The sequence below is a fragment of the Nerophis ophidion genome, linkage group LG21 (assembly GCF_033978795.1).
Source record: "Nerophis ophidion isolate RoL-2023_Sa linkage group LG21, RoL_Noph_v1.0, whole genome shotgun sequence".
Taxonomy (NCBI): Eukaryota; Metazoa; Chordata; class Actinopteri; order Syngnathiformes; family Syngnathidae; genus Nerophis; species Nerophis ophidion.
In genome coordinates this window covers 23,096,151-23,112,273 of record NC_084631.1, presented here as the reverse complement: position 1 = coordinate 23,112,273, position 16,123 = coordinate 23,096,151, and the positions used below count along the sequence as shown (strand labels likewise).

The window sequence follows — 16,123 nt, the reverse complement described above, 5'->3', positions numbered from 1 at the left end:
CAAACAGGAATGACAAACACATTTCTGGAGAACATCGGCTCTGTAACACATTATAAACGCAACAAAAGAATTACCCAGAATGCAATGCATCCATGACTCATTCAGACCCGCGCACCCCCAAAGCCAGCCCACCTCAACCGACGCAGGGGGGGGGGGGGGTGTATAATATAAGCAGTAAAAGTCATGGATGCATTGCATTCTGGGTAATTCTTATGGTGCGTTTTTATAATGTGTTACAGAGCCGATGTTCTCCAGAAATGTGTTTGTCATTCTTGTTTGGTGTGGGTTCACAGTGTGGCACATATTAGTAAGAGTGTTAAACTTGTTTATATCACAACCTTTAGTGTAACCGGTGTGGCTGATGAACAAGACCCCTGGTTTACACAATAGTACTAGCAAAAAAAACTCTTTATGCTGTGTAATTTCATTATACATTTCTCATTATCGTTGTAAAATGGGTCAAAATGGCTCTTTGAGTGGTAAAGGTTGCCGACCTTGCTGCCTCCGCCATTTTGAAAATGTCGATAGGGGATGCCACTCGTGACGTCACAAATTTGACCCGGCGGTAATAATAAACATGCGCTAATAATTTTGGGAAGCAAATTTGACCCAGCAGTAGTTCAAGGCAGGTGCATTTTACATTCAAGGAAATACGGTACTTGTATTTAGCCGACGCACGGAGAATAAGGATTTTTCCGCAATGTGTGTCGTTACGCGTTTCCTCCCTACATCAACAGGGCGGTCGGCGGATAATAGCCGAGAAAGTACCAGGATAGCGAGCGCAAAAATGTGACGGCTCCTGGAGTGTTATCCGGCGTCTTATAGAAATATATGTAGTGTTCATCGTGTGAGGCAATGCAAATTAAACCATAAAAAAAACAAATAACGGTTTGAATTGGTCCAGGTTATCAGGGACTGTTATTACTGACGGACAGGTGTCGCGGTGTGACTGCAGCCAGCCACGTAAGAAAACCCTCGTCTCCATGGCAATGTCTCTGTCGCTTTCACTCATGGGCCGCTTTTCCACTAACGCAGGGGTAGGCAACCCAAAACGTTGAAAAAGCCATTTTGGACCCAAAAAACACAACACTGTCAAGCGCCATTCATATAAAACTTACGGGCCCCACTAACATTAAACTTTCATATTAAGTTGGGGGCCGCAACATTTTAATTTCTGACACATGGCCATTCACATCAGAAGTCATCCATTTATGTCAGCTAATGTTTCTTCTTGATCATGTATACAGTAATTGCTCAGCTGGTTGTTGGTGTAATTTACTTTTGTGAGACCTTTACTGTGTTCAGTTGCATCCAAAAAGGATGTCACGCACAACACTTTTCACCCGTGAATGCCAGAAGTGTGTTGTTGGTCAGAGCTCTTATTATTTTGGTTGTCTACTTAACTTGTCTGGCTACCTCAGTGAAATCTAAAAAAAAGTAAACTTTTGTCTTTTTGTTAATTTGTTATCATAGCCACAGTTACTTAATGAAAGGTGACTGAGGTGTTGTGAAACCAGCAAAATATTTTCCTTTAATTTATTATCCTTATATTAATGTGGAACAGTTTTGTTAATAAATGAGTGAATTAGAAATTTTGAGGGTGCGTGTATCTATATCACATTATGCAGCTTACAAGCACAAATACGGTTTGAATCAATCTGTGCTGTAAGTAAGAAAAAGAACAAGAACTTTTAAAAACAACGCAAATGGAGGCACGTTTGCAAACACCAATGACATTGAATAGTATACATCAGTGGTTCTCAAATGGGAGTACGCGTACCCCTGGGGGTACTTGAAGTCATGCCACGTGAGATTTTTAAAAAAATATTCTAAAATTAGCAACAATTAAAAAATCTTTTTATAAATATATTTATTTGGGGTGTAACGGTACACAAAAATTTCGGTTCGGTACGTACCTCGGTTCATAGGTCACGGTTTGGTTCATTTTTGGTACAGTAAGAAAACAACAAAATATACATTTGTTGGTTATTTATTTACCAAACAATGGCTTTATCCTAACATTGAGAACACTATAATCATTCTGCCCACGTTAATCCACATTAAACTGCCTCAAGTTTTTGCTTGGATTAAATAAAATGACAAAACCTTTATTTTACATATAAAAAGTAAAGCATTTAAAGGGGAACATTATCACAATTTCTGAAGGCTTAAAACCAATAAAAATCAGTTCCCAATGGCTCATTTTATTTTTCGAAGTTTTTCTCAAAATTTTACCCATCACGCAATATCCCGAAAAACTGCTTCAAAGTGCATGATTTACACCATCGCTATATCCAGTCGTCTATTGTCCTGTGACGTCACTGCGTGAAGCCACCAAAAACAAACATGGCGGATAGCACAGAAAGGTATTGCATAGTAGCTCGGATTCAGACTCGGATTCCAGCGCTGTAAGCGATTCAACAGATTACGCAAGTATTGAAACGGATGGTTGGAGTATGGAGGCAGGTACCGAAAATGAACTTAAAGAGGAAACAGAAGCTTTTGAGCCATATTACGACAGACAGCGGCATGGGAGGAAGCGCGGACGAATTCGGCGATCGCCTTCTAACCGACGATTGGTATGTGTTTGTTTGGCATTAAATGTGGGTGGAGGGAAAGGCTGGATGCAAATATAGCTACAAATGAGGCATAATGATGCAATATGTACATACAGCTAGCCTAAATACTATGTTAGCATCGATTAGCTTGCAGTCATGCCGTGACCAAATATGTCTGATTAGCACACTCCACGTTAGTCAATAACATCGACAAAACTCACCTCTGTGATTTCGTTGACTTAATCGTTGGAAATGCATCTGCTTTGAGTGTCGCAGGATATCTACACATTCTTGCCATCTCTGCCATCTCTGTTGTAGCATAGCTGTCGTCGGTACAGGGAGCAGAACAAACGAGGGACTTTCGCATCTTTTGGCCACTGGTGCAACTTGAATCCGTCTCTGTTCGTGTTGTTACACCCTCCGACAACACACCGACGAGGCATAATGTCTCCAAAGTACGGAAAACAGTCGAAAAAACGGAAAATAACAGCGTTGATTTGACTTTGTGTGTGTAATGTGTTTGAGAAAATGGCGGATTGCTTTATGTTGTGACGTCACGTGTGAAACGTCATTGCTCCGACAGTGAACAATTGAAAGGCGTTTAAATCGCTAGTGGCCATGATTTTAAACAATGTTCAGATGTGAGGAGATCCACAACCCGTGACGTCACGCGCATATCGTCTGCTACTTCCGGTACAGGCAAGGCTTTTTTATCAGCACCAAAAGTTGCGACCTTTATCGTCGATGTTCTCTACCAAATCCTTTCAGCAAAAATATGGCAATATCGCGAAATGATCAAGTACGACACATAGAATGGACCTGCTATCCCCGTTTGAATAAGAAAATCTCATTTCAGTAGGCCTTTAAGTTTTAGCAGATTGTATATGTATTTCCTACAGACTATCATTTGGTGACCTCAAACAACAAGGTTATGGATTGATTCACACTGGTTTTTGCCTTTTGAAGGGTACTGGAAAAACTGGAAAATTGATCTTGAAAGTCCTTAAAAAGTCCTTCAATTTGGCCATGAAAAAGGTGTACAAACCCTGTAGTATACTCTGCTTTATTTTTAAAGAATACTCATGGTCGTTTTGGTGGTACTTGGAGAGGTGAGTTCTTTCTGAGGTGGTACTTGGTGAAAAAAGTTTGAGAACCACTGGTATATTACCATTTAGCGTGTATCTGGGTCAATCATGATCCGGGGTCTTATTTTATTTTTTGTAACCTTCTCCTCACAGTGGTCACCATGACGACAGACGAAGTAGAGAGTCACCAGCAGAAGCCAAGACAGCAGGAGGAGGCTGGCCAGGAAGCAAAGCCATCCACTCCAGAAGAGGAGAACCTCCGGCCTGGCGTCCGCAACTCTGCTGGCCGTGGCCTCTCCCGCCTCTTCTCGTCCTTCTTGAAGAGACGTTCGCAATGCGAGAGTGAGGGAGGCGAGAAGGGGGAAAAGGAGAAAGGAGAAGCCAAAGCTCCCATTGCTGACCCAGAGCCTGAGCTGAAGATAGAGGGAGAGGTGGCCCCCGACCAGCACTCAGTTAGCAGTGCTGAGGCCCAGGTCAGGACACTTGTTTAATGTTGTTTAATCTGTGTTAAGCCTGCGATGAGGTGGTGACTTGTCCAGGGTGTTCCCCGCCCGCCTTCTGCCCGAATGTACGTTTGTAGCGGAGATAGGTTCCACCACCCCCCGCGTCCCCAAAGGGCACAAGCGGTAGAAAATAGATAGATTGAATTTCTGGGTGCATCGTTAAATTTAATAAATACAAGCTTCCTGTTCCTCCACACTCAGGGAAAACAGAGTTGTAAATATATTTATAGAATAATACTTCAACAAAATATGAATGTAAGTTCATAAACTGTGAAAAGAAATGCAACAATGCAATATTCAGTGTTGACAGCTAGATTTTTTTGTGAACATGTTCCATAAATATTGATGTTAAAGATTTCTTTTTTTGTGAAGAAATGTTTAGAATTAAGTTGATGAATCCAGATGGATCTCTGTTACAATCCCCAAAGAGGACACTTTAAGTTGATGATTACTTCTATGTGTAGAAATCTTTATTTATAATTGAATCACTTGTTTATTTTTCAACAAGTTTTTAGTTATTTTTATATCTTTTTTACCAAAAAGTTCAAGAAAGACCACTACAAATGAGCAATATTTTGCACTGTTATACAATTTAATACATCAGAAACGGATGACATAGTGCTGTATTTTACATATGTATCTCTTTTTTCCAAGTAAAAATGCTTTGCTCTGATTAGGGGTTACTTGAACTAAAAAAAATTTCACAGGGGGTACATCACTGAAAAAAGGTTGAGAACCACTGGGATACACCCTCGACCTAGAATGAGGAAATTCATCACAAGGATAAACTATTTAGGAATTTTCGACTGCATTTTAATCATTCCATCTTCCTCAGGCTGCACAGGTAGAGAAAAAAATCGCTGAAGAAGAGGGGAAGGAGGAGGGTGGGAAAGACCACGAGCTGGACAAGGAAAAACCCGAGGTCTCCACGCTGGAGAAAGAAGACGATAACAAGAAGGAGGAGGAGGAGGAGACGGAGAAGGCAAAGGAAGGTGGCTCTGAGCGCGGCAGCAACGGAGAAAAAGAGGAGAAGGCCACAGAAGAGGAGCCTAAAACTCCCAAAGCTCCACGTCGCCCCAAAACCATGCAGATTAAAGTCACACTGCTGGACGACACCCTGTATGAGTGTGAGCTGGATGTAAGTATTTATTTTATAATAAACTGATATTTATCTGACAAAATGTAGGCCCTTTCGGTTCTCGTGGGCTTTTTCTTTGTTTTTGTCACGGGCTAAAATGTCTGATTATGTATTATAAAAAATTACTGCAAAACTTCGGATGTTTTGAGGTTTATTTTTTTCAATGACATTGAAGCAACTTGTGATTTTATAAATATGTTATCACTCTTTTAAGCGCTCTTTGTAATCTAAACCTAAAAAGCAAACCATTTCAACAAACATTGGAAAACAAAGGATGTTTTGCTTGTTGTATACCACATAGACTTACAATAGACACTCAATGGCAGTGAAAGAACACTCTCAGAGCTCATTGTCAAATGGCTGTAGTTTTAATTAACTACGTTCACATTAGCTGACAGCTGAAAATGTGCCTCATCCGAAAACCAGACATTGTCAAGGAAGTCTGGCGCAGCGTCAATCATATCGCAAAACCACTAGCACATGATCACTTGTTTCCTCATGTCGGCAGGTGTAAGCTTTTGTTTAACCTGTATCCTGTAAGAATAGAGGTCGAGATCTGCGATCAAAATTCTCCGCACAGACTCCCGGTTCATTCCAAGCTCCTGACTTCGTCGAAGCACAGACTTGCGTGGGCTGCGAACAACAGAGTCTCTGACTGCATCAACGTTCTGTGGTGTGCTATGCTTGCTGGCAATATTATAATCATAAGTAATCAATAATAACTACAATTAAAAAAAAATCCCCAGAATTGCAGGGAACCAAGAGAGCAGAAATTAGCAGCACTGCATATTATGCTATTAACATTTGATGGATCGGTTTATGAACACTGATCATTTAAGTGTCACTGTAACACCAGAAAAATAGTCCAATATTACAGAAAATATAAATTTATACAGAACAAAAAAAGAGTTTTGCCTGAGCCAATAATAGCTTTTCTGTGCTAAACGAAGCACACATCTTATTTGATCCAGTTCCACTGTTATGTTTTGTCTTTTAGCCTTAACAGTTATTTTTAGATTGAAAAACGACTTCAGTGAAGCAGCATCATACAACAAAATGTTTTTACAGTTTGTTTTCTACTAACTTACTTTATGGGCTCAAGCCACTCCTTTGTTACCTGGAACTCTTCATCAATCCCTACAACATCCACAGCCTCATGTCTGCATAATCTAGTTAGAATCAGTACACCAGCTGTGTGAAAGATATGATTCAATGCATCTTACTGAGAGTGGTAGTAACCACAACCACAAATAAGTATTTGACATGGCTAATGCTTGTGTACATGTGCATTTTGTGTAACCTTTGAGGTAGATTTTTCTTTAATCTAGTTGGTTTCCGGCCCAGCGATGAGGTGGCGACTTGTCCAGGGTGTACCCCGCCTTCTGCCCGATTGTAGCTGAGATAGGCGCCAGCGCCCCCTGCGACCCCAAAAGGGAATAAGCGGTAGAAAAATGGATGGATGGATAGTTGGTTTCCGTATTATACAACCCCTGAGGGTCCTACTTTAGAATAATAATAATAACTAGATGAGGCAATTCCTGAAGGAATTGCGTGTGAATGCTCCAATGCTGAAATTGAACTGAAATGCTGACAGAATGTATTATGAATGTAAGAATAGTTTGAATGTTCCAATGGTTTGAATATGGAGGAGTTTACATTTCCAGGAAAAACGGAATGTGGTTTAGAACTTGGGAAAGTGTTAGTGAGTGGAATATGTTGAAGGTGGAATGGCCTGAATTGGTTGAAAACTTCGCTAATTTTGGAAGTTTTAATGGGCAAAAATGTCAAAAATGTGAATGGGCGAAATGTCCGAAAACTAGGAATTCTTGGAAATCCGGGAATTTTTTAAAATTGTTGAAGGAGAGCACTCAATATTGAACAGGATGAATATTTTGGAGTTGGGACCGTTTTAATCGGATACAAAATGTGGGAATTGTGGAACTTTGAAAAATTTCCCATTCATTTCAATTGAAATTTAATGGAAAATTGGGAATTTCGGGAAAATGTTGACGACTTGAATGTTCTGAATGAGTTGAAATGGTTGGTGTTGGAATTTTTCAAATCGGTCGAGAAATGTTGAAGTAGTAGCATTTTTTGTTGAGAAATGGTATTAGGGAATTCCAGTAATTTCAAGAAAACCTGGAATTTTTCCAGTTCAAAAAACAATTTTGTTTTTTGTCCTGATAAGAGGAATGTTTGGACATTGGAACAATTGAAGTCGGTTGAAAAATGTGGACGGAGTAGTCACCAGAGTAAAGGGTCAAAAAAGGGTTTGATAAAAAGGGAATCCTGGGAATTCCTGACAGACTTGAATGTTCTGAATGAGTTGAAATGGTTGGTGATGGAATTTTTCAAATCGGCCGAGAAATGTTGAAGTAGTGGCATTTTTTATTGAGAAATGGTATTAGGGAATTCCAGTAATTTCGGAAAAATCTGGAATTTTTCCAGTTCAAAAAACAATTTTGTTTTTTGTCCTGATTAAGAGGAATGTTTGGACAGTGGAAAAATTGAAGTCTGTTGAAAAATGTGGACAGAGTAGTCACCAGAATAAAGGGTCAAAAAAGGGTTTGATAAAAAGGGAATCCTGGGAATTCCTAGAATGTTTTTGAACTTGGAAAAATTATAGTTTGAATTTCCAGGATGAGCAAAGTATGCTGAACGTAGAATTGTTTTGAATAGGTTGAAACATGTGCAAATGGTGGAAGTTTGATAAATGGCCAATTCATTTTAAATAGGAAAAATGTCCCGGAAAATCCTAGAAATCTGGGAATTTTTGGATTTTGTCAAGGGAAAACCCGCCGTTCCTGAATAAAATGTGGAAGGTGAAGCACGCCTAAATCTGGAGAAGAAGAAGCAGAAGTTGTTTGGAGCATTCACACAATGGATATTATCATAATTGATTGTATTTATGTTGGCCTTTCGAGACATCCAAAATGTTTTACACATTCATGTACCGATACTCCACAGTCTCTCACTGGTGGTGGTACTGTACGTATGTCAATATGCGGCCTCTCAACACCCTCTCTGACCACCACCAAACATCCATAATATAACATAACAAATTCTGAACAATTTAACAAAAGATGATGTGGACATAACATATACACTAGATATACTGTAAGTACAGACCATTTACCATTTACTGTATTTTTGCTGCCATTCTACAAATGAAGAAAGCTTCTGCCTTATAGACTCCTTCTACACAGATGTGAACTTCAAGCATGAAGTACTATTAAGTATATTAAATTTGGTATCAACATATATGGGATACTCACATACAGTCAGGATCAAAAGTTTACATACACTTGTAAAGAACATAATGTCATGGCTGTCTTGAGTTTCCAATGATTCCTACAACTCTTATTTTTTTGTGATAACGTGATTGCAGCACATACTTGTTGGTCACAAAAAAACATTCATGAAGTTTGTTTTTTTCATGAATTTATTATGGGTCTACTGAAAATGTGACCAAATCTGCTGGGTCAAAAGTATACATACAGCAATGTTAATATTTGCTTACATGTCCCTTGGCAAGTTTCACTGCAATAAGGCGCTTTTGGTAGCCATCCACAAGCTTCTGGTAGAATTTTTGACCACACCTCTTGACAAAACTGGTGCAGTTCAACTAAATGTGTTGGTTTTCTGACATGGACTTGTTTCTTCAGCATTGTCCACATGTTTAAGTCAGGACTTTGGGAAGGCCATTCTAAAACCCTAATTCTTGCCTGATTTAGCTATTCCTTTACCACGTTTGACATGTGTTTGGGGACATTGTCCTGTTGGAACACCCAACTGCACCCAAGACCCAACCTCCAGGCTGATGATTTCAGGTTGTCCTGAAGAATTTGGAGGTAATCCTCCTTTTTCATTGTCCCATTTACTCTCTGTAAAGCACCAGTTCCTTTGGCAGCAAAACAGGCCCAGAGCATAATACTACCACCACCATGCTTGACGGTAGGATGGTGTTTCTGGGATTAAAGGCCTCACCTAAACATAAGTGAGTCCAGTTTCATTCCGGTTCTACAATCGGACTGAAACTGGACTCACTGGTGACGGTGGCAAAGAAGAGGACTGTTGACAAACTAGTGAGCATCCTGGATGATGCCAGTCACCCTCTGCATAGCGTTATCAGTAGCCAGAGGAGCCTGTTCAGTGCTAGACTGCTTCATCCCAAGTGCAGGACTAATAGACTCAAAAACTCCTTTCCTCTCTGGGGCGGGGCGGGCGGTACTAGGATCACAGGGGATGCAAAACAATAACAGTGCAATACGTTTTCATAACATGGTCACTACTGCCTACTTTGTCTTGTTATATTCTTATTTTACTGTTATATTTTTATTCCCATTGTTACTTTTTATTTTTTATTCTTATTGTAATATTTCTCTATTTTGTTTCCATTTAAACCCCCATTATTTACTTTTTAATTTTATTTAAATTGATCTCAACTCTGTACACTGCTGCTGGAATTTTAATTTTCCTGAAGGAACTCTCCTGAAGGAATCAATAAAGTACTTACTATCTATCTATCCATCCATCTATTTATCTATCTATCTATCTGTCTATCTATCTAATGCTGGGTATTGCGGCCAAACAGCTCAATTTTTGTTTCATCTGACATCACATGGACAAAGACTTTCTGGTGGAAAGTTCTGTGGTCAGATGAAACTAAAATTGAGCTGTTTGGCCACAATACTCAGCAATATGTTTGAAAAGGTGAGGCCTTTAATCCCAGAACACCATCCCTACCGTCAAGCATGGTGGTGGTAGTACAGTATGCTCTTTGCCTGTTTTGCTGCCAATGGAACTGGTGCGTTACAGAGTGAAACTCAAGACAGCCATGACCTTATGTTCTTTACAAGTGTATGTAACATTTGATCGTGAGTGTACCTGTTATTTTAGCCATTAAGCACCCTAAATTGTCTCATTTTAATCATTCAATAGTGATGAGTTGTTAAAAATATATTGACAGAAATCTGCAGATAAGTGTAGATCATACAGTAGTGTAGAACATGCACTTGGCTATGTTCAACACAGTAATACAATCATCGTCCTTGTTTTTTCACTGCCTATTACATACAGTGCAACATTAAATTCTGTCTTGTTGTTTTTGTATTTATGTCAGAAACATGCCAAAGGACAGGAGCTATTCACAAAAGTATCAGACCACCTCAATCTGCTGGAGAGAGACTACTATGGTCTGGGCATCCCCCAGATGACCAATGTAAAGGTGAGTTGGGAGTTAAATTGCCTCACATTTTGAGCCCATCCAATAATATATACACCTTATGACACAATTGTTAGCCTCCGAGGAACTTTTGAACAAAAATTCTGCCCAATGTTTTTCAATTTCCATAACATTCTTGATAGTATATTTTTAATGTATAATGGATGATCAAGACATCTTTATGAAAAATTTGATGAAAACTGACATGGTCAAAACCATTCGGCCCCTTGTAAATTTGAGCTTTAAAAACAAAACTCAGCAATCAATTAGGTTTGAACTACAGATGTAATATGAATGACAAACCACGGTCAATTTCCTAATACCGTATTTTTAGGATCTTAAGTCGCAGTTTTTTTCAAAGTTTGGCCGGGGGTGCGACTTATACTCCGGAGTGACTTATGTGTGAAATTATTAACACATTACCGTAAAATATCAAATAATATTATTACTCTCATTCACGTAAGAGACTAGACGTACCGATAGAAGAGGAAGCAGTGCATTGTTTACCTTTGGAGTTGGCAGAGTTGTTTAGAAGCGACACAGAGGAAGAAGATTTCATCGGATTTATCGATCAGGAGTGACAGATTGTTTGGTAAATGTATACCATGTTCTATACGTTGTAGTAATTAGAATGACTCCTACAATAATATGTTACATTAACACACCAGGCACCTTCTCTGTTGGTTATTTATGCATCGTATAACGTACACTTATTCAGCTTGTTGTTCACTATTCTTTATTTTAAATTGCCTTTCAAATGTCTATTTTTGGTGTTGGATTTTATCAAATAAATTTCCCCAAAAAATGCGACTCGCTCCTGTACTCAAGTACAGGAACGTATCTAGTCGATCCTACTATGAATACGTTGATATTTTATGGCATCACAACTTTTTTCGCATATTATATATGTATGTATATTATGTATATTATTTTTTTTCCTTCTTTATTATGCATTCTCGGCCGGTGTGACGTATACTTCAGAGCTACTTATTATCCGAAAAATACGGTAGTTAGTAGGGGTGTAACGGTACGTGTATTTGTATTGAACCGTTTCGGTACGGGGATTTCGGTTCGGTACGGGGGTGTACCGAACGAGTTTCTAAGCTAAAGTCTTAACAAGCTGCTTTGCTTCTTCTGCCTCAGTCCAAGCATCCAGCATTGTCCCACCCACACAACCATCAGATTGGTAACATACAAAGCAATAACAGCCAATCAACAGTGCGTATTCAGAGCGGTAACAGCCAATCAGCAGTGTGTATTCAGAGCGCATGTAGTAAATGCTTCAGCATCAAACAGACTGGTGTTTAGCAGGTGAGCATACGGCAGCCTACTCTCCCCAAATTATAAAAAACACCTCCCAGTCAACTACTAGTAACATCACTATGACCCCGTTGACCTTCTAGAAACTTAAACTGCAGCTCAGCTCGCTCGCAGTCCTGGTTTGAGGTGAAGGCTAATTAGCTTTTAGCATAACGTTAGCTAATTTTGCTGTGTGTGTGTGTGCGTGCGTGCGTGCGTGCGTTAGGGTTTGAAAAGCCCTGTCTGTCTGTTATTTCGCTTGAACTCCATGGTGTTCGGGGATGAATGGTCTCTTCTAATGCTATTGTACTATTTTTTCAGCTATAGTTACATGAATCATTACTAATGTAGCAGCCTAGTTTGGAATGGCAAGGTCCGTGCTATTACATGTTGACAAAAATCTAACATTTACATTATAAAAATCAACTACAGGCTTCCCAAATGCTGTAATAAATTAAGCATGATGAGTTGACTTGAAACTGTTTAATGTTGCACTTTTTAAATGTAGAAGAAAAGGTTTGTCATTTTATTTAATTTAAGCAACAATTTGAGACAGTTTAATGTGGATTAACGTGGGCAGAATTATTAGAGTGTTCCCAATGTTAAAAGGATATAGCCATTGTTTACAAATTTGGTTAATAAAAAAACAAAAAATTTATATTTTGTTGTTTTCTTACTGTATCGAAAATGAACCGAACCCTGACCTCTAAACCGAGGTACGTACCGAACCGAAATTTTTGTGTACCGTTACACCCTTAGTAGTTAGTATTAACGTTTTAAATAGAAACCACCGTAAAACCGTGATTGATAACTGTTCTCAGAAAAACTCCAAGACTGGTGATACTGCTCATTTACTGAAAAAGCAAGCTAGCGTGCTAATCACTAGTTACCTTAAATGCTGAAATGAATTCAACAACAGACATTTAAACTTTGTCTCTGTTACAAATGTCATACCACAATCAAAACTTGTATATACACAGCTGTCTGCGCAACTCAGAAGAAGAAGTAAGTGATCGATTCATAAACCGAGATGTCTACATTAGGAACTGAAATCGGGTGTGCAACCCTCTTTTTGCATTTATCATTAAAAAACATTCTGAAACATTTACAAAGTTTTGATAGTCATCTCTTCGGTCTTATAAAGTTAAATTTGAGCTGCTCGGTCGTGGATGGTGCTTTTTTTTTTGCCAGGAAGAAAATGCTAAAAGCCCAATGTCAATGGGCTATTTGACACAGTAAAGCTCCTTGTTTCAGTTCAGTAATCTTGTTTGAGTTCAGTAAATCAATTACATTGTTAGTTTGGCCTCATGCAGGTATTGATGTTGTTAGAGCGGACACACACAAACTATGAGCACTTTGGGATATGACCCATGTAATTGAAAATAAAGGGCTTGTATTGGATTTCTTGAAGGGGTCTGGTAATTGTCGAATGTAACCACAAAGTCGCACTAGGGGCCTCAGACACCATAAACTTGGCAGAAGAACATGCTGTATGCTTTCACATGCATTATTTTTTTCAGACTTGGCTGGACCTGACCAAGGAGATCCGCAGGCAGGTTCAAGGTAAGCCTGCCATTATCTTCAAAAGTACCTTTTCTTATGTCTTAAGTAACTCGTTTCTCATTGACCTCTGAGTTTGTTTCATCGTACGTATTGTTTACTTCTCTAGGTGCCAACTATAATTTCACATTCAATGTGAAATTCTATCCACCAGATCCAGCTCAACTGTCTGAGGACATCACAAGGTATGGTATATGTCTCAGGGATTTTGCAAAATCCTTTCACTTGACTAAATAAACTATCTTAGGAAAAATGTGCAGTGGAAACTCTGTGGTTGTCCAGAACCGCAACCTCAGATTTGTTTTAATCTAAAAAAAAAAAAGCCTTAAAATTAACTTGAGATAGACAGACCAATATTGTCCAACTCATATCAAAAAGGGCCTAGACCAGGGGTGTCCAAATTCTGGTTTCTAGCAAGTCAGACTAACTGTTTGCCTGAATTGTATTTATATTATGCATAATTGGATTAACTGAATCTTTTTATTTATTCTTTATATCTAAACAGGGAGTTATTATGTACACTGAAATGTAATGATAGGATATGGTATATCATTATGTTACTTGCTTCTGCATGTAACTCATCACACTGATGGACTTTTTTTTATTATATTTTGTTGTTTAATCATTATTGGTCTTAGGTTGAGCATTTTTAACATCGGTCCAAGGACAACAGTGGACTAATTCTGGACTAACAGTGGACTAATTCTAATTCTATTGCTAATTCTGGTACATACATAGACATTTAGAGTAATGTCTATTAATGTACACCAACCCTGTGAAAAAAAATAAATATATATATATATATATATATATATACTGTATATACTGTATATATATATACTTTATATATATACTTATGTATTTGTATATATACATACATTTGTATTTGTATGTATGTATGTATGTATATATATATATATATATATGTGTATATGTGTATATGTTTATATATATATGTATATTTATGTATATATATATATATATACATATGTATGTATGAATGTATGTGTATATATGTATGTATATATATATATATGTGTGTGTGTATGTGTATATGTGTATATTTGTGCATATATATATCGATATATGTGTGTATATATATATGTGTATGTATGTATTTATGTATATATATATATATATATATTTCTGTATATGTATATATATATGTATACTTATATATATATATATATATATATATATATATATATATATATATATATATATATATATATATATATATATATATATATATATATATATATATATATATATGTATATGTATGGAAGTACATGGATATATGAGCAGGATTGTTGTCTGTCTATTGGTGTTGGCCCTGCAATGAGGTGGCAACTTGTCTAGGGTGTACTCCGCCTTCCGCAAGAATGCAGCAGGGATAGGCTCCAGCACCGCCACGGCCCTAACAGGGACAAGCGGTGGGAAATGGATGGATGGTTATAATTAATGATTATTATAATTAAACTCCTTCCTTGTTTACTTCCGTGACAACCTCCTGAAGCTTTTTTAATCAATATTAAGCAGCCATTATGCGCCAAAAAAGGATAAGTGTTGAGAGAGTATTTTGCATGTTACCCATCATCTCTTGTAATGGATGGGTGTCATTCTGATTTTTTTTATGTTGATAGGACATTTTTTTAATAATATCCACACAGTTCAATGAGCAGGCTGTGTGGCATGTGTGACAATGTTTGTTTAATTATTGTACTTTTTGATTTTGTAGTTCTGCACCGTTGACTAAGGTAGGTTGTTTGGATTGGGTCATTAAAATAAATGCAGGACTTGACTACCTCGACAGTAAAAGTATAAAGAGAGTTAATCTCATTGGCCACTAGATGGTGACGCAATTGCAGCAACCATTGGATATGTTTATATGATATGGATTCACCACTCCGGGTCTAATTGTTTATTGAACTCGTACCATCTGGTTTGGACACCCCTGGCCTTGGCAGTCTTTTTGCCAGAGGGAAGAGCCCATTCATTTGGTAAACCGCTTATACTCATTAAGGTCACGGGTAATTTGGGGCCTATTTCGGCTGAATTCAGGCGAGAGTGCCCATCTACACAAACAACCATTTGCACAGAAATTTTTACCAATTGACAATTTAGAGTCTGCAATTGGCCGAACATGCTTATTTTTGGAATGTGGAAGGAAGATAGTGTACCTGTAGGAAACCTACTCACGCACCAGCAGAATATGCATGTTTCGCTCAATCTCCTGACTTTATGTTCCACCCGTCCATCGTTCAGCGTGTCGCAAAATTAGTTGACAAGTCTTATAAAAGCAGTCACGACTTTAAGATAGTCAAGTCGACGTCGACTTGTCACTGATGACGTCATTCATATTTTTACCAGTTATAAAAAAAAAATTGGAGTATGGCATGGGCAGACTGGCCATCGGGAGTACTTGGACTTTATCCCAGTCCGCTAAAGTTTATTTGTGAGTTAGAATGCATAAAAAAAAAGAACATCATACAGTTTGTGAGCTTGTCTCAGTTCAAAATTGTAAAACGACAAGCAAAATTCCAAAACAAAGTGCGGTTCCCCGTTAACATTAATTTAACATGGACTTTACCCTATATTCCACTCGGTGTATTTTTGCCGCAGCCACATTAGGTACAGCTGCTTTTGCTACTGCTGATTTGCTTTCTCAATGTGTCAACTTCCACTAGCTGTGCTGCGTTGCATGCATAATCTTCTCCTCTCAGATGCTCTGAAGCTCTTTGAAGCAAATATGCAA

General features: G+C 38.2%; 1 protein-coding gene across 9 annotated transcripts in view; it reads left to right on the top strand.

Annotated features, from left to right (window-relative positions):
* Positions 1-16,123, top strand: part of epb41a (erythrocyte membrane protein band 4.1a) — a 156,294-nt gene that overhangs the window by 39,002 nt on the left and 101,169 nt on the right. For all 9 annotated transcript variants that reach the window (XM_061882189.1, XM_061882198.1, XM_061882196.1 and 6 more), the window contains exons 2-6: positions 3,797-4,116; positions 4,982-5,284; positions 10,407-10,511; positions 13,328-13,370; positions 13,477-13,552. In XM_061882189.1, coding sequence (XP_061738173.1) covers positions 3,805-4,116; positions 4,982-5,284; positions 10,407-10,511; positions 13,328-13,370; positions 13,477-13,552 — 839 coding nt within the window. In that variant the 5' untranslated portion in view covers positions 3,797-3,804. The remainder of the gene's footprint in view (positions 1-3,796; positions 4,117-4,981; positions 5,285-10,406; positions 10,512-13,327; positions 13,371-13,476; positions 13,553-16,123) is intronic.